The 18,137-nt window shown below is 47.0% G+C and overlaps 1 protein-coding gene across 5 annotated transcripts in view; it reads left to right on the top strand.

Annotated features, from left to right (window-relative positions):
- Nucleotides 1–18,137, top strand: part of TOM1L2 (target of myb1 like 2 membrane trafficking protein) — a 45,891-nt gene that overhangs the window by 1,000 nt on the left and 26,754 nt on the right. For 2 of the 5 annotated variants that reach the window (XM_018558578.1, XM_018558581.1), the window contains exons 2-4: nucleotides 8,509–8,593; nucleotides 12,043–12,121; nucleotides 14,090–14,256. In XM_018558578.1, coding sequence (XP_018414080.1) covers nucleotides 8,509–8,593; nucleotides 12,043–12,121; nucleotides 14,090–14,256 — 331 coding nt within the window. The remainder of the gene's footprint in view (nucleotides 1–8,508; nucleotides 8,594–12,042; nucleotides 12,122–14,089; nucleotides 14,257–18,137) is intronic. The other 3 variants (XM_018558580.1, XM_018558582.1, XM_018558583.1) reach the window with 2 other exon arrangements.

Below are 18,137 nucleotides of genomic sequence, written 5' to 3' on the forward strand. Positions count from 1 at the left end.
TGTCATTGTCACCCCTGTGTACACCCCGTCCCATAATATATGTAGACCTTCCACTATCTATATACACGGTGTAACTCTATGAAGGATCAGTATATACTCTCTCCAGTGTCATGACACTTGTATATCCCTCTCCCTCATGTGTGTACACTCTCCGGGATCTCTACTGTTGTACATATAAGATCTGGAATCAGAATCGTCGTCTCTCTTTTCCGGGCTGGTTCTGTTGTTACGGGTGGAGCGCACGTGTCTCCTGGCTGATAGGAATACCTGCCTGTTGTACTGACTGCTTCCTGAATTCTGTATTCTGCTGTATACACGGATTTCCATGTACTACTGTGTAGTCGCAGGTCCTTGTCTTCTCTGCACCCCTGTGATGTATATACACCGTCTTCTGTATACACCCCGCTACAGACACACCCTTCATATTACTGTTTCATCTCTTCAGTTTCCACACCCGGCAAATAAACATTTTAGGTTGCGTGTTCCTTATATGTCCAGAAAGCATGAAGGAATACCCCCCCTCCCCTCCCCCGTCTATTATCTGTATAGAGTAGACTCTGAAGGGGTATCTATCAGTCTTGGTACATGGGACGCACAAAACATCAGCAGTGAGACCTAGTTACTATAAGATCTCAGTTTCTTCAGCTCCCTCTGCTGGTCACAAAGGAGCACTACACCAATATAAACTATACCCCTCACCACTGCATGATGGCTCCTCTTGCCGAAAGTCTTCTGAAAATGCAGTTTGCCCGGCATGTAACGTTATTCTTATTATTATAATACAGGATTTATATAGCGCCAACAGTTTGCGCAGTGCTTTACAATATAAGGAAGACATTACAATCACAATACAATTCAAGACAGGATGGTAAGGAGGGCCCTGCCCCTGAGGGCTTACGTTATCACTTTGGCTTCAGTGTTTTCAGAGTCACAGGCAAGAAAAGTGGGCAGGCACTTCGAAGGTAAGGCAGCATTGTTTTGCTGGGAAAGGTGTTCTCTGAATGGAAAAGGGGCGGATCATGATGTCATTGCAGTTCGTCCCACCAGTACTACATCTCCTAATAGTCCTATCCAAATATAGTATGTGGGCAGGCGCTTGGGAGTCACGGCAGCAGCAGCATTGCTTTGCTGGGAAAGGCGTTCTCTAAAGGGTGGATCGTGACATCATTGCACCTTGTCCAATCAGATTCCCTTGTAGTCATTGACAAAAATATTAGGCGTTCTCTGAATGACTGCGGAGTACTGCAGCGTGGAGGGGTATGTAGTGATTGACAATCATTTTTATATGAGCGGGAGGATCTAAAGATGAAAAATAAATATTGTTGTTCTTTAAGGGCTGATTCACACGGGCGTGCACGTCCGTACAGCGTGCACACCCGTGCAAGGACCCGCCCCCGGGAAAGACAGGTGCTGCGTTTAATTGTGTGCAACAGTCTAGATCCCTATGGGAGGACACGGCTGCACACGATTACATGCGGTTACACACAGTGCGGAACCTGCACGTCTGTGCTGGTCAAGGTGTCCGTACTTGGATGCACACTGTCTGCGTCCAAGTGAGGGCACCCGGACCCGCATGGATGTGCAGATTCAGATCTGCGTGTAACTGCATGCACCGCGTCCTCCCATAGGGATGTACAGGCTGCCACAATTACAGGCAGCGCCTGTCCCTCCCGGGAGCGGGTCGTTGCTGTACGGACGTGCACGCCCGTGTGAATGAGCCCCGACATGCGTGGTGTTTATATATCACTTCCATCACAGATCCAGAAAGCAGCAACCTGACATCATGTCATTTCGGGGCGATTTGGAGCGTTTCTAAAACATTCATGTTTGTGTTGGAGTGGAGGTCAGAGAAGGTCAGCGGGGAAATCCAAAATCCTCCATGCTGCGGCCCCTGAATGATTGTGGGCTCAGTCTTGTGTGGGCACAGTGCGAGCTTTCATTGATGGCGTCATTCGGTGGGCGGCCTCGACTATGGACTACGACTATCCTCCAGCAATCAGCGGCGGGCTTCTTGTCAGAAAGACCGTGATTAACTCTTCATTGGTGTGTGTGTGTTTTGCCCCGGAGGAACCCTTGACATTTTTAGGACTTTCGGGAACCCCTGCTGAAAAGTATTATATCTGCAGGTCAAGGTACATTAATGCAATCTGTTTCAGAAAGAAAACAAAGAATATGGCACACCAGAGTATTGATCAGATCATTTATTAACACCTTCTTGCTCAAAAAATAATTTTGCTAATTATTATGAAGTGAAAGAATAGTGATAACAAAAAGCACTGACAGTAAAACTTATACTGCTTCCTGCCTGACATGAGGGGTCAGTAGAGAATTGGACTTTGAAGGCCATTAGAAAGATGCCCCTTTACATTGCTGGTCATTGGAGAAATGGCCTCTTACGTTGGTGGTCATTGGAGAAATGCCCCTTTTATGTTGGTGGTCAGTGGAGAAATGTCCTCTTACGTTGACGGTCATTGGGACAATGCCCCTTTACGTTGGTGGTCATTGGAGAAATGTCCTCTTACATTGGTGGTCATTGGAGAAATGCCCCTTTACGTTGGTGGTCAGTGGAGAAATGTCCTCTTACGTTGGTGGTCATTGGAGAAATGCCCCTTTATGTTGGTGGTCAGTGGAGAAATGTCCTCTTACGTTGACGGTCATTGGGACAATGCCCCTTTACGTTGGTGGTCATTGGAGAAATGCCCCTTTATGTTGGTGGTCAGTGGAGAAATGTCCTCTTACGTTGACGGTCATTGGGACAATGCCCCTTTACGTTGGTGGTCATTGGAGAAATGTCCTCTTACATTGGTGGTCATTGAAGAAATGCCCCTTTACGTTGGTGGTCAGTGGAGAAATGTCCTCTTACGTTGGTGGTCATTGGAGAAATGCCCCTTTACGTTGGTGGTCATTGGAGCAATGCCCCTTTACGTTGGTGGTCATTGGAGCAATGCCCCTTTACGTTGGTGGTCATTGGAGAAATGCCCCTTTACGTTGGTGGTCATTGGAGAAATGCCCCTTTACGTTGGTGGTCATTGGAGAAATGCCCCTTTACGTTGGTGGTCATTGGAGAAATGCCCCTTTACGTTGGTGGTCATTGGAGAAATGCCCCTTTACGTTGGTGGTCATTGGAGAAATGCCCTTTTACGTTGGTGGTCATTGGAGAAATGCCCCTTTACGTTGGTGGTCATTGGAGAAATGCCCCTTTACGTTGGTGGTCATTGGAGAAATGCCCCTTTACGTTGGTGGTCATTGGGGAAATGCCCCTTTTACGTTGGTGGTCATTGGGGAAATGTCCTCTTACATTGGAGTACTTACTGTATATAAAGTCCAATGAGAGCACCAAACAAGACAGCACAAGTCAAAAAACATTTACTAATAGAATGGGTTCACAAACAACAACATGGAGCATCTGACACGTATTTGGGGGCTCAAAGACCTTCCCATTAAAGACTACAAGAACAGATTGAATAAAATAAGATCTGTGACCATGCTGCCGGGCAGAGGTACAGGGAACATAAGACGAGTTGAACAAAATTGCAGATCTGTTGGTCCCATACTGTACGTGTTTGAAGGTAACTGCTTTCCTGTAGTTCCACTTTAAATCTCCCCCTTTGGGGACTTGGCGTATTTGGCTAACGGAACTTACTCTGGGATGTCTGGTGGCGCCCGAGTTGTGGATCGGCCCGCTGGGAGTCGGGTGTAAGTAGGATCGATCCCCTTTTTTTTGCTGCTGCTCTGATCCCTTGGATTATATGCAGTTTAAAGAGTTGTAGAGAATCCTATTATCAGTAACAGGATTACTGTGTATCACCCGTAGGGAGCCGCTCAGGAAACGAGATCAGGGAAGGCAGACGAGGCCCTTACTGGAAAAGCACCGCCGTGTAGATCCTCCTTCCCACTTTCCCTGCAGAGGTTCGCAGCCGCCGCCGGAGCTTTACCCGGGATTGCCATCTACACTTTAGAGCAAAATCCGATTTGGACTGTAGAGGATTGCTAGACATGCCGGGACGACGTGATGGTCCAAAGCAGTTTTTTTACAGACTGTTTAAAGCTGAACTCCGGAAAAGCAAATAATCTCTAAATACAAGAGCCATGTGTATTCAATCTTGGTGAGCTTTGTGTATTTCTTCCAGATCTGTGCAGTGATCCAGTGTGAGACTTGGAGCTTCCTGTAATAAAGACCGGTCACTGCTGCTCTCTCTCCTTGTGCAGGGTGACTGGTCTTGTCTCCGCCCCTACTGTAATAAAGACCGCTCACTGCTGCTCTCTCTCCTTCTGCACGGTGACTGGTTTTGTCTCCCCCGCTCCTGTAATAAAGACCGCTCGCTGCTGATTAGAGCTGCAGCTAACGATTATTTTCAAAATCGATTAGTTAGCCGATTATTAGGTTCGATTAATCGGTTAATCGGATAAACAATAAAATACATTTTAAAAAATGGCTCCAGTGATGGGACTACTAGTTTGTATTGAGAATCATCGATTATTGAAAAAGTTGACAACTTTTTCAAAAATCGATTATAATCGATTATGTCGATTAGTTGTTGCAGCCCTACTGCTGATCTCTCTCCTTGTGCAGGGTGACTGGTCTTGTCTCCGCCCCCCTCCTGTAATAAAGACCGCTCGCTACTGATCTCTCTCCTTGTGCAGGGTGACTGGTCTTGTCTCCGCCCCCCTCCTGTAATAAAGACCGCTCGCTACTGATCTCTCTCCTTGTGCAGGGTGACTGGTCTTGTCTCCGCCCCCCTCCTGTAATAAAGACCGCTCGCTACTGATCTCTCTCCTTGTGCAGGGTAACTGTGGCTCGCTCCCTCCTGACCGGGGTTTGAACTGGGGACCTCCAGTGCTGCAAGGCAGAAGTGCTAATATTGGGTTTCCATTTACTTCAATGGCACAGAATGACCCATCCAGGCATTTGTTATCACACACATTTGGGGTATAGATTCATAGACATTATAACATTGTCATGCTCGGATCTGCAGACGTTAGATCTTCGCCTATCTGCATTATGTGCTCACAAAACACGCCAAACCCTCATCCTTCAAATGCTCCTTGGCCGAGGCACTGTATCTTGGCATGGGGCTGTATAGTGGGCCTCCAAGGGGTTAATCACGCTGCAGCTGTTTCTATATAGGGCAGCGTAGCATGCGTTGTCAATGACGTGCTGCGGGTGATTGGATGCAGTGCAGTACAAGTCTATCGCTAGCACCGCGCGCTGCGTCTCTGCTCACTGTAGATATATTGACACTGCAGAGCGGCTGCCAGCTGCAATAATCTCTGGGTGCTGATGGGGGAATTTTAGGCTTCGGAGGAAGATGTGAGGGAATGGCTGTGTCTGCTGCATGTTGTAGGCTGCGAAATTAGTGATTTATGGACACAGGATCTGGCAAATTAAAAGGATTTCTCCGCTTCTCTGTAGCTGTTGTAAACTACTATTAAGCCGGATTGTCATAGCAATACCTTAGACAGAGGTCATTCCAGGAGAGCTGGAGATCTGCTGCATATCTCTCCGCAGCCATCTCTCCTTTCCCGGATAAAGCCTTCTTTGTTTTTTGATTGACAGGTCCACTTTGCAGGAGGTGCCGCAGCAGCTTGGCCTTTTACCAGGTTTCAGTCGCTTTCAGTCAAATCTTGACGAGGTTGGCTGGATTAGATGGAGCGGTACTGATGACTCGATATTCGGATCATCGGGGCTCATTTGTCTTGGCAGTCAGGGAAGTGCCAGCCAGCCATCTCTCTCTTTTAAGGTCTTGTCACTCTTTGCTGACACCATCAGGATTTCCAGTAAGTTTGGAGCTTGACGTCCCCGTTCCCTGTGATTTGTGCTGCGGTGTGGACTCGTTTTGCTGAGCTGGGCCTGACCTCCTGTAATTCAATAGAATAGTCTGCCCGAAAGAGTTGTAGAATCTCTGTTTTCTTGTCTAGTTTTCACAGTGAAAGAAGCCATTTTGTTCCTGAATCTTCCTTCAGCTTATCAAATTTCTAATGACATCACTGTGGCAAGACGGACACTAGTACCATCTGTAGATGCCAGCACTCCTGCTTCTTATAGGTGCCAGCACACCCGCTTCTTATAGGTGCCAGCACTCCTCCTTCTTATAGGTGCCAGCACTCCTCCTTCCTATAGGTGCCAGCACTCCTGCTTCCTATAGGTGCCAGCAAACCTGCTTCTTATAGGTGCCAGCACACCTGATTCCTATAGGTGCTACCACACCCGCTCCCTATAATTGCCAGCGCACCCGCTTCATCCAGATGCCAGCACACCCACTTCCTATAAATGTTAGCACACCCGCTTCCTATAAATGCTAGCACACCTGCTACCTGTAGCTACCAGCACAACCACTTCTTATAAATGCCAGCAACGCTGCTTCCTATAGATGCCAGTGCGCCTGCTTCTTATGTCTGCAGATAAGTCAGCCAATAAGACTTTGGCTATGGTGTTCCCAGCCCCGCCTTCCTGCGATATGTCCTGTGTCACCTTTAATGATTGTGTCCTGCCCACTCGGCACCCCTCCGTTTTTCAATCAACTTTTGTTGAAGGAGCCAGTCTAAAAATCTTTGGCTAAATAGTGTCTGCATGCAGTCAGATGCAAGCACTGTCCGGGTATTCAGCAGCAGCCTCCTAATACAATAGCCTGGAGGGGGGGGGATCCCTCCATCGATGCTAAACAGTGTCCGTTAGATTTGCAGGCACAAATCCATTGTTGTATGGCCAGCCTTAGAAAGCTTGCTTCCAAAGATCCCATTGCTCATTTACTGTGTGGTGATTGTGGTGGCGCTGGATTAGAATCCTCTAAGATTTGTCAGTATTATGTTAAGATGTGGAGTTGTGTAAGGTCAGGCTGCTCGCATGGAAGGGAGCACTTCAAAAACTGAGCTGCTTTTCAACGTGGATCAAGTCATCGTTGTGTAGGAGCGCCAAGCAATAAATACTGGAAGATGGAGACCAGAATTCTCATTATCTGTTAAGAAACAGGCCAATCCATCCCAATAGGTTTGCACGCCCTTCTTTAGGGCTTTCTAGTTTGGAACGTAGGCAAGTATCGATGTGTGTTCCAAGTTATCTACATGTGTGAGCTGACAGGTTGTATAGTGATAGACAACAGAAAATTACTGACGTTGGCAGCAATCCAGTGGCAGGTGTTCCATGTGTCGTCATGAAGAAGGGGAGTGGGTGTCTTAAAGTGTATGTCCTGCCAAAACCCTTTCTTTAGTTAAGAAGGGCTTAATAACTCCTGTTAGAGTTTTATTTCTGTCTGTGCCACTATTGCAGGTTTTCTCCCACTTCCTGTCTGGTGAAACTGTTACCAGCAGGACAGGAAGAAGGGGCAAATCTCTCTAATGGTAGAGAAATGTCACCAGCACACCAGACTCCTTCAAGGATAATCAATCGTGGATTTATTCAGAACTCATGTCAAATACACAAGCGCTTTCGAGACCAAACAGGGTCCCTTCTATGTCACTGCTATGCCTGATGAAGGGACCCTGTGTGGTCCCGAAAGCGCTTGTTTATTTGACATGAGTTCTGAATAAATCCATGATTGATTATCCTTGAAGGAGTCTGGTGTGCTGGTGACATTTCTCTATTATGTGCAACTTGCGGCACCATCCGCTGTCATTCCGAGCACCCTTCCCCATATTCGGGGCTGTCCGGTAAGCAGTGCAACAAACCTTCTTCAAATCTCTCTAATAGAGCCCCAGATAGCAGTAAAACCCAAGAGGCCTCGGTCAACCAGGTGTCATTTTTGCTGAATCTATTATTAACAACCAGTATGGAACTGCTTCTTCCCACCGGTCGTGTCTTATTCCATCTAGCCAACGACATCATGCAGGACTAGAGCCCACTGAGATGACTCCGAGATCCCTTTTGCATTCCGAAGAAGACTGGAGTGGCAGCTTAAGGAATAAGGACTAAGGCAATAGATGTGGGATCAAGGAATAAGGCAATAGATGTGGGATCAAGGAATAAGGCAATAGATGTGGGATCAAGGAATAAGGTTTGGATACCTCTTTATTATGGTCCCCTGTAGACTCAATGAGCATTGTATTGTGCATACACCAGGAGGGGCACAGCTTTTATTTATTTGAAGACTGGAACTCAACTGTTGCAACTGGTGCAGTGTTCCATCTGCAATTATTTATTTCTTGGTGCTACTACACAATGATACCTTGAACCAGAGACTCCATTGGGGAAGGACAATCATGCAATGATGACCAACCAGCATGAAGAGTAAGACTTTGGGTTTGGACTTACCACTTGGGTCCCTAAGAGGCCACTGGATGACTTGGAGGACCAAAGACCGACAACAAACATGCTCCTCTTGCAGCACGGAACAACGGCAATTGTATCTCTGTACTAGATGCAGGGCAAAAGTCTTTGTCAATCTCTGTGGAGAAATCCGCAGGAGATGCTGGTTTGGGAACAAGAGAGATCCTTCTGCTGCCCTTTTCCACACCATTAGGTCAGCCTATGAGGTTTATATCTAACTTGTGTCTCCTTTCTGTCTTCCACAGAGAAAGCCACAGATGGCTCCCTTCAGAGCGAGGACTGGACGCTGAACATGGAGATCTGTGACATCATCAACGAGACAGAAGAAGGGTGAGGAAATCATGGAAAATAGCATTTTGGATAGTTAAGGTTTTCTTTCCTATACTGAGAAAACTAAAGTGAACCCCTTCCCATTAACACACTAATTACATTTTCTAATTAAACCTTTCTGTTTTAATTACATGGCTTATGTTGGATCCAGTGATGTCATCACTGGGTCCCTGTGCTTCTTCCATTGCTACAGGTCATGGCTGGTAGGAGGGGCCGGCAAGATGCTGAAGTTTAATCTGCTTGTATTTTGGCTTCCCTAGTTCCCCCTTCATCAACATGAGGTGTTTCCTTTTTCATTAGAGACCCGATTTTATACCCAGTGATGTCATCATTGGGTCTCTATGCAATGCAGGCAGATCATGGCAGGTGGAAATGGCCAAAAAGGTTTAAACGTCACAGCACCCTGCCTCAGACTGTATTTGCATGCAGACAGCTGTAGGTAGCACCCACATGCTGAACTTCCATGATTGAAGAGCTGAAATCCAATGAATGAAAGGGGCGGGCCAGGAACAGTCCCGGCTGTGATTCGAATTGAGGACCCCATTGCTGCAAACGCTAACTAAGCCACTGTTGGTTGAGCTTGCTGATTTGCAGGTCTGGTATCCCCAACTGCACCCATTGAAGGGTGTTTACTGTCTCTCAGAGACAGAGAGGGGACTGTGTTACAGAATCATGTGCCCAGAGGTTGCAGTTCCACCCTGGGACACATGAGGGAACTTGCTGAGCACTGTTTCCTGGATGATGTTAGCATTACACATGTCGTCTGGGGTCACCCTTTAATTTGTTCTCTCAGATTTGAGGTGTGTGTACGTTCCCTCTCCCGCCCTTCATGGAACAGGACACAGGCAGAGGACATGGTCACTCCTGTGTGAACCTGACTTACCAGACCAGATCTGACTATATATAGATTAATAAGCCACATCCACGCCTCCGCCCCGGGGACTGGAGACATTTCTGGTTTCTCCGCAGCTTAGAGCACAGCGACGGAAGTTTGGAGGACGGACAAAAACACGGCAGCCAAAGTCATTTCATTTCTTTAATACTTCATCAGTGCGGATAGAGCCGTGTGTGATCCATTGCGAGCATTCAGACACGTCACGGCTTGTGTTAGAGCTAATCACGGGGAAATGATTTCATTACACATATGGTAGTAGATAAATCATTGACGCTTTCCTTTCTCTGTAACGGCTGGAGTCCTCTACTATAGGCAGGGCTGGAAAAATGTTAGGGTGTCTCACCTGTCAGTCAAAAATGGCACCAGTCAGCATGACAGGACTATAGCCTTGCAATTTATGTTAAAATTTATGGGGGACAGATAGAGCTTTCTTTTGGAGGTATATAATCACCACGGGGGAGGGGGGGTGGGGTTACTATATAATGAAAAAAGTACCGTAAATGTAAAAGAAAAAAGTTTCCCTACGTTCTAGTCTAAAACATTTATTCTTACCCATATTTTTGATAAAACATAAAAGTCGGGGTCACGTCGGGTAACCGGCCTATTGCTGGGTGGGTAGGGGGGGGGGGGGCGGGGGAATTTAAAAAGAAATTGTTTTCTTTTTTAATGCTTTATTTTTTTTTTAGGATTCTTTAATTTTTGTATTACTTTTTTTTTTTTTTACACACAACTTTATTGCTGTTACATGGGGGGCTAAGAAGCCCCCTATGTGATAGCCAATTTACATGACAGGTCCTCTTTATGGAGACATCAGGGGTCTCCAAGACCCCTAATGTCACCTAGGGACCCCCAGAGAAGCTGATGAAGCAGAGATCGGCTTCATCAGCTTCTGTAGCTGGAGAGTGACACTGAATGCAGGAAGTGATGTAATATACATCACTTCCTGCATTCGGGGACTGAGAGGAGATCAAAGGGAGTTCGTATACTGAACTCCCTTTGATCTCCTGTCACAGAGCCGTGCCGGTCCCGGCCGCATCGGACACAGCGGATCTTGGGACCGGCAACGGCAGTGACAGCTTCTGATACAAGCGATCAGGCATCTTGAGACTCTCGATCGCTTGAATGTAAAGCTCCCGGCTGGCCGTGTAATTACAACGGCCGGCCGGGAAGCTGCTCATCGGGCTCCGAGCCCAAGCCCTGCCTATAGGTGTCATAGCTGTTAGGGCCACATCACGACGGACTGTGCTGCAATGCACGTGGTTTTGTGCATTCGGCAGCCCCTTCAAAATGAATGGGTGGTAACAGATCTCAACACACAAACATTGAATGCATGCTGCACAACGCACATCATGTACATGGTTACCATTGTGTACAGGTTACCACACCGCACTGGTGTGAATGAGCCCCTAGGGCAGAGGTGGGCAACTCCGGCCCTCTAGCTCTGCTTTAACTACAAATCCCAACATACTTCTGCTTCTTTGAGTCATGACTGTAGCTGTCAGTCTTGCAGTGCCTCATGGGTCTTGTAGTTGCACAACAGCTGGAGGGCCGGAGTTGCCCACTCCTGCCCTAGGGGTATTCATCACATGAGACTCTACCTCAGCGGTAGCTAAACTGCGGCCCTCCAGCTGTGGGGAAACTACAAATACTATCAAGCATCTGCCTCAGTAGGCCATGCCTGTGGCTGTCAGGGACTTGCAATGCCTAATGGGACTTTCATCACAGCTGGAGGGTCGCAGTTTGGCTACCCCTGCTCTACCTATTCCTGAACGTATTGGTGAACTGGTTCTATAAAGGGAAGGGCTGAGTGATTGAATGGGTTCCAACCTATGTCTTTATCTAGGGGGTTGGTTGCTTTTTATAAACATGTCATGCACAGTATGTACAGGTTGCTGTCCCGTACTGAAATGACTCACTCTGAACTCTCCCGCACCCCAGCTGCATACATACTGCCTTTGTAGCCACAATCCTTTGCAGGGTCTGCTTCCTACCAGTCTGGATCACCTTCCCACTGTGTGCACCTGCCTAGTCCATCTGTACAGAGTTCTACATGCTTTTCAAGCATCCTAGTGGAGTAAATCTCTTTGGGATTACACCGAGTTCTTTTTAGTGGATCCCGTCAATATTGTTGGGATCTTTACCAGCTGCAGCGCAGCTCTGCACTGTCAGCATATAGCAGGCTATATGCCCGCTATATGCTGACTTTGGGTCACAGGAGGACATTAGTAAATCTACTCCTGTGGTCCAAAAGAGAACGAAAGCCAAAACAGGTTTGGCTATAGTTCTCTGTTAAGGAAATTTTGCTGTTTCCAACCAGGCAGCAAGACTTTTTTTTTTGTACTGGTGTTCAGGTAGAAGGAAATGTGACACAGAGCTGCATGGAAGCACTGCAGACATTATACAAAATATTTATTTGGCGGTTTATACATGTCCCAAATGCAATAAATGTATTTGGCGGTTCGTGAAAATGGCGGATCGCGGATGTGATTCTCTGTGTTTTTGTGCTTGAAGGCTGGCAATCTAATATAAATGTTGATTTTTTTTCTGTTACTAGGCCAAAAGATGCGATCCGCGCCTTAAAGAAAAGGTTGAATGGAAACAAAAATTACAGAGAGGTCATGCTGGCATTAACGGTGAGTTTCCATTTTGGCTCTTTAACAAGAATCATTCAGCTGCTTCAATGGGAACGATGATGTTTTTGGTCTTTTTTTCTTTTTTATGTTGCCTAGTTTATGTACTAATTATTTTATTAATACCAAATTGTGCCCGTTGCTTAAAAGGGTCATTTGGATTGGTTTTTTTTCCTGATGGAGCCAATGCAATTCATTTTATGGCCTTGTTTTATAATACTGGAGTGTGAACAAGGTTTCTCTATCCATTGAGGCGCTTGGTGTATAACATTGATGAACCGTTGGTTCAGTGGACTGTGTCATTGGCCTCTGGGCTTGTGTCATTGGCCTCTGGGCTTGTGTCATTGGCCTCTGGGCTTGTGTCATTGGCCTCTGGGCTTGTGTCATTGGCCTCTGGGCTTGTGTCATTGGCCTCTGGGCTTGTATCATTGGCCTCTGCCCTTGTGTCATTGGCCTCTGGACTTGTGTCATTGGGCCCAGCGCTTGTGTCATTTGGCCTCTGCCCTTGGGTCTTTGGCCTCTGCCCTTGGGTCTTTGGCCTCTGCCCTTGTGTCATTGGCCTCTGCCCTTGTGTCATTGGCCTCTGCCCTTGTGTCATTGGCCTCTGCCCTTGTGTCATTGGCCTCTGCGCTTGTGTCATTTGGCCTCTGCCCTTGGGTCTTTGGCCTCTGCCCTTGGGTCTTTGGCCTCTGCCCTTGTGTCATTGGCCTCTGCCCTTGTGTCATTGGCCTCTGCCCTTGTGTCATTGGCCTCTGCCCTTGTGTCATTGGCCTCTGCCCTTGTGTCATTGGCCTCTGCGCTTGTGTCATTTGGCCTCTGCCCTTGTGTCTTTGGCCTCTGCCCTTGTGTCTTTGGCCTCTGCGCATGTGTCTTTGGGCTCTGCGCATGTGTCATTGGTCTCTGGGCTTATGCTGGTGGCATCAGTTTGGCACACTTCAGAATCCATTGACTAATGCATTTGGGTCCACCACATCGCCTACCCAAAGATTGAACCCTAAGCCCTCCTCTAGGTATCTTGCTTATTTTGACTTGGTGGCCTAATGGAGAATCAGAAGGGAATGTTCCTCCCTTTCCAGACTCACTCCAGCAGGGCAGTAAGTGCTTCTTGGCCCTTTCACCATCAGGCTTCTGTGTCTCAAGTTTGTAAGGCTGCGACCTGTATCTGAAGTAGTGGATGCCAGTGTGTTACAGGCAGCTTTGGGCTATATCTTCATCTGTTGTTGAGATTGCTCGCCCCTCTATTTCAGAACTTCTTGGGGACATCCCTCAATGAATGATTAAAAAACAAACATTTTTTTCCTGAGAGACCAAAAGGGTACATATACTCTTAAGAATGAGAACACACACACACACACACACACACTTGGACTTGATGGACTCATGTCTTTATTCAACCTCAAATACTATGTAACTATGTAATTCCCATAAAATACCTTTCTTGGAGTCCATTAAGGATCACTACCCCCCCTTGCCCCCTCTTGTGCTTATTTATTGCCATTATGTATTTTTACTGCTTTGCAGTAACTAAGCAAGATACCAAGAGAAGTGGTTATGAACATTAGGGGCAGACCTTCAGTTTTTTCCCAATCCTACAGAAGGCGGCAGTATAGCCAATGGTGTTCATGAATAGGGAAGTTCTCGGATACTAATTTGAGTTCATCTGACCCTGGAAGGAAGCTGGCAGCGCCGGCACAATCAGCTGTAGCAAATATACGCAAACAAAGGAGCGCGATGCTGACGCCATCATTGACCTGATATGGCCACAAAAAAGTGTTATACTGCAGTTCCTTATTTATTTATTGTTTTTTAACCTCTTTTAAATTGTATTTCATTTATTATTATTTATTTAGTTTTATTTTATTCATCTCTTTCTGAAATTTTTTTTATTTCAGCGGTTTGCTCCTGTTAACTATATGTGAATGTTTCGATCATTTGAGAAAGTTTTTCTTTTCTCTTTTCATTCCGCCATAGGTATTAGAAACCTGCGTGAAAAACTGCGGCCATCGCTTTCACGTGCTTGTGACGCACCGCGATTTCATTGACGGGGTCCTTGTGAAGATCGTCTCCCCTAAGAACAACCCGCCAACCATCGTGCAGGACAAAGTGTTGGCTCTGATCCAGGTGAGACCTCCAACTTTTTGGAAACGAGCTGAAGCTGTGATCGGCCCGTGTAGTTACAGGGCCAGGGAACTCGGTGTAAGGGCTCTTTCACACCATCTTCGTTCGGGCTGTGCTGGCTGTTTTTTCCAGCTCAGCCCAGACTCACGTGAAGGCCATTTGCCTTGTCATGGGTGGTGACAGTTCACACCACTGAGTCCCGTGGTGTGCGCATAGACAAAGTACAGTATGCAGTGTTTTTTTAAAATCTCACCGCAGTCAGACGCAGTACAAGCGCATCGTACCACGGTGAGCCCATAGAACTTAATGACATGTCACTTGTGACATTTCAATAAAGTTATAACAAAAAAAAAAAGAGAAAAACAGTGCGATGCACCTCAATCAAGCATATCGGCACTATCTGGGACACGCACACCAGCAGCTGAGCGCAGCTGCTGGTGTGAACAAGCCCTTACTCCACCTGCAGCTGGCTTGTAGAGGTAGCTGCAGTGGTGCTGGCAGTGGATGGCTCTTTATAGGGCGGGGGGGATGTTGGTGGGCGAGCTGCTGTCTGGGGATGCTAGTTACTGGGGGGCATCTTGATGGTGTTGAATGCTAGTTACCGGGGGGGGGGGTGGGTGCTTCTGGCTCTGTCTGTCCGTCGTCCCACCCACCCAGCTCACAGGCGTCATTGGTTGCCAGGAGCTGGGCAGAATGCCAGCTAAAGCGTCCCAGGTTGCTAAGATCTGGCTGGGTGGGGAGACGTGTAAAGCCATACACAGGTGCTAAATAAACCCCCCTCTCCCCTCCACATGACCCAACCACCTCAGGATGCCTCATTATAGCAATGTCCCTGAGCTGTAGTATAGTCAACAGTAGGGCAATACATGCCAAGAAAGTCTCAGTACATCAGAACAAAAGCAGACAAGAATCTCTTGTTTACTTTTCCAGCATCCTTGCCTTATATTTAATTAGCTCAGACATTCCATAGTATTCTTCTTCACTCCTCCCACGGCAGTTACATAACGTTGTATGGTAGGGAGGTGAGGGGCGGAGGAGCTGGGCCTACACAGGCAGTAATTAGACACTCCCAGGGGAGCAGAGGGTTGTAATGTGGCGGGGTCGGGGTTGGACTGAAGCAACTCTTCCTGCAGTGGTCGAATTCCATAGCAAGCTTAAAGGCACATTGCAAGTGAATAAAAAAAAAAAAACTTTATGAAAAGGATAAACGTTGCAGGTAATCATTTACAATACCTCATTTTCTATGCTTTTACCTGCATTTTTTTAAGTTGGTTACAGGGTCTCTTTAAAGTGAGCCTGTGTTTTAGCCTCCAGCAACGTTGTATCTCCTGGAATTAACAGGTCCCCTTTTAATTAAAACCCAAAGTATCAGAAGTAGAGACCTGCTGGCCGAGGATTAGAATTTCAAGGGGACGGCGTCTCCATCTGCTGTGCGGTGCAGATCAGATGTCACCAGCCTGGTCTGCAGGGAAATGTGTCAGGGGCTATAGTGTTCCTGCAGTCAGTTCGGTGTGTACTGTGCAAGGGACCAGTTCCCTTCTCCTCCGCCGTCCTCTTACCAAACACACAAATCTACTCCTGAGATACATGGTACGGGGTATCTGTTCCTGCTCTGGGGCCCACATAAAACATTCTACAAGGTAAGTGATACAATAGAGACCTGCATGCAGAGGTTATAGACCGGAACAGGGGCCTGTTGGAAAAAAAATTTGACGCAATGCTTTTTTTTTTTTAGAAGTATAGAATAAGTGTATATGTGTATATATATTAGGGATTCACCGATACCGGTATTTTGGTATCGAGCACAAGTAGCGATATTTTTTTTCCCGGTACTCGTCAATACCGGAAGTCCCATTAAGGAAGCCAGGCGGCGTGTAATGACTTGCCATCCGGCTTCCCGATTAGGAAAGCTTGTGACGAGAGAGCATGAAGGCAGCTTCCCGGCCAATCAGGAAGCTGGGCGCCGTGTTATGACGCGGCGCCCGGCTTCCTGATTGGCTGGGTGCTGTGTAATTACACGGCGCCCGGCTTTCTGATTGGCCAGCTTCCTGACCATTCAGGAAGCCGGGCAGCGTGTAATGACGCGCTGCCCGGCTTCCTGATACAGGAAGTATGGGGCTAGGAATCGGAGCATTTGGGCGAGTACGAGTTGTTTGAGAACGTGATAGTTCAGTAGTTAGGTTGAGGTGGGATAGGCTTCCCTGAAGAGATGAAATGCACATATACAGCGTTATTCACAAAAGGGGGAAGAGTTTGGGGAAGGCCGGAGAAGTGAACAATCTAGGACAACATAGCTGAACTGGAAAGTGAGCGGATTGGAGAATTTTTTCCACATCAGCTATGTTGTCCTAGATTGTTCACTTCTCCTGCCTTCTCCAAAACCTTCACCCTCTAGTGAATAACCCTGAAAGACTTTAAAGAGTATCTGTAGTCCAACACTACACATAAATATGTGTTTCTATCCCAGTTCTATCCCACTCCTTATAACCATAACTGTCTAGAGGTTTGTAAACTTACTTATTGAAGCTGTCAATAGGATGCACTTCCTATGTCACCACACTCAGAGTCTGTCTTCTGAACAATCTCAACATCTGAACCATGTAACATCATCATTGCTTGCTGGAAGCAATGGATGATGGGATATGTAGTGTTGAGAAATGGAGATTGCGTCACATCAAGCAGCAGGGAAAGAGACACAAAGCACACTGGGAATCCAGGAAGTTGTTGGCAGTGATGGACAGACGGAAGGCGGCGCTCTCTACATAAAAGGGAGCCTTGATTGTATTATCGGAAACAAGTCCACTATGTATTCCTATTACAATGCTGATGGTATAACAGGAGAGGACGTGCTGGGACTTAACAACTCCTTTAAAATAGTCAGCTGCTAAGGGCTGGGCATGCCCTCAGTGTCACAGTGCTCAAGTCTGACGATCGGTCATGCGGGTATTAAACTCGGCAGTGTAGGATAGAGGATGAAATGAGGACCTTTTTGACCCATATTCAGTGGCTCTGTTTTTTTAGAGGGGCCCAAGAAGTGCATTGGGGTGGCAGGGACTCAATCCTAACGTAAGCAGCGAAAGGAGCCTTCTCTACAGCTCAGGCTCGGTTTGCAGTGTTGAAATAACTTACAAATGTAACCTTAAAGTATATTTAAAGGAGAACTATGAGATGAGTGCTTTTCACTCACCTCATAATTCTAGCCGACCTGTGACAATGAGACTGTCACAGGTCGGCTCAGTAGATCGGCAGGTGAGCGAACATATACCGGCGTTCGCTCACCTCTCGATCCTGTCACGGCTCTCTGCCGTGACAGGGGAGGGGCTGGATTGCCCCCTCCCCGCTCCGATCCCCCAGCGCTGACTGGCGGAATGGATGGGGGAGGGGGCGGGTACAGCTGGCTCTGCCTCTAGATAGGCAGAGCCAGCTGTCACTCACGCAGCTGGGCAGATCCAGACATAATTGCGGCGTCTCAGTATACCGCGAGCTGTAGCTCGCGGTATTCTGAGCTTAGGGTGACGGGAGGACGCTAGTTTGGGCCCCGCAGTTACCCTAAGGAGAACTATGGGAAAAGCCCTGACCCCATAGTTCTCCTTTAAAGCCCCAAGTCTTTTTTGATTTTTCTTAGTTCTGGATAGAATATCAATGTCTGTACGTAATATCTTGTTCCATTACAATATAATTACTTACTGGGATGACTGCACCTGTCTGATCTCATTATAAACCACCAAAATGGTTGTGTAAGATACCGCCAAGCTAACTGCCTTCTTTATAAATAGCCCCTGTGTCTGCATTCCTTTGTGGGTCCATATGGAATTGGGTTATGGTGGGAAAGTCACACTTTTAGATAATTTTCAATGAGACATTTACAATTTTGTGAATTTATAGAATGGATCTGTCTCCC

Source organism: Nanorana parkeri, unplaced genomic scaffold, assembly GCF_000935625.1.
Source record: "Nanorana parkeri isolate BGI_ZX_2015 unplaced genomic scaffold, ASM93562v1 scaffold347, whole genome shotgun sequence".
NCBI lineage: Eukaryota > Metazoa > Chordata > Amphibia > Anura > Dicroglossidae > Nanorana > Nanorana parkeri.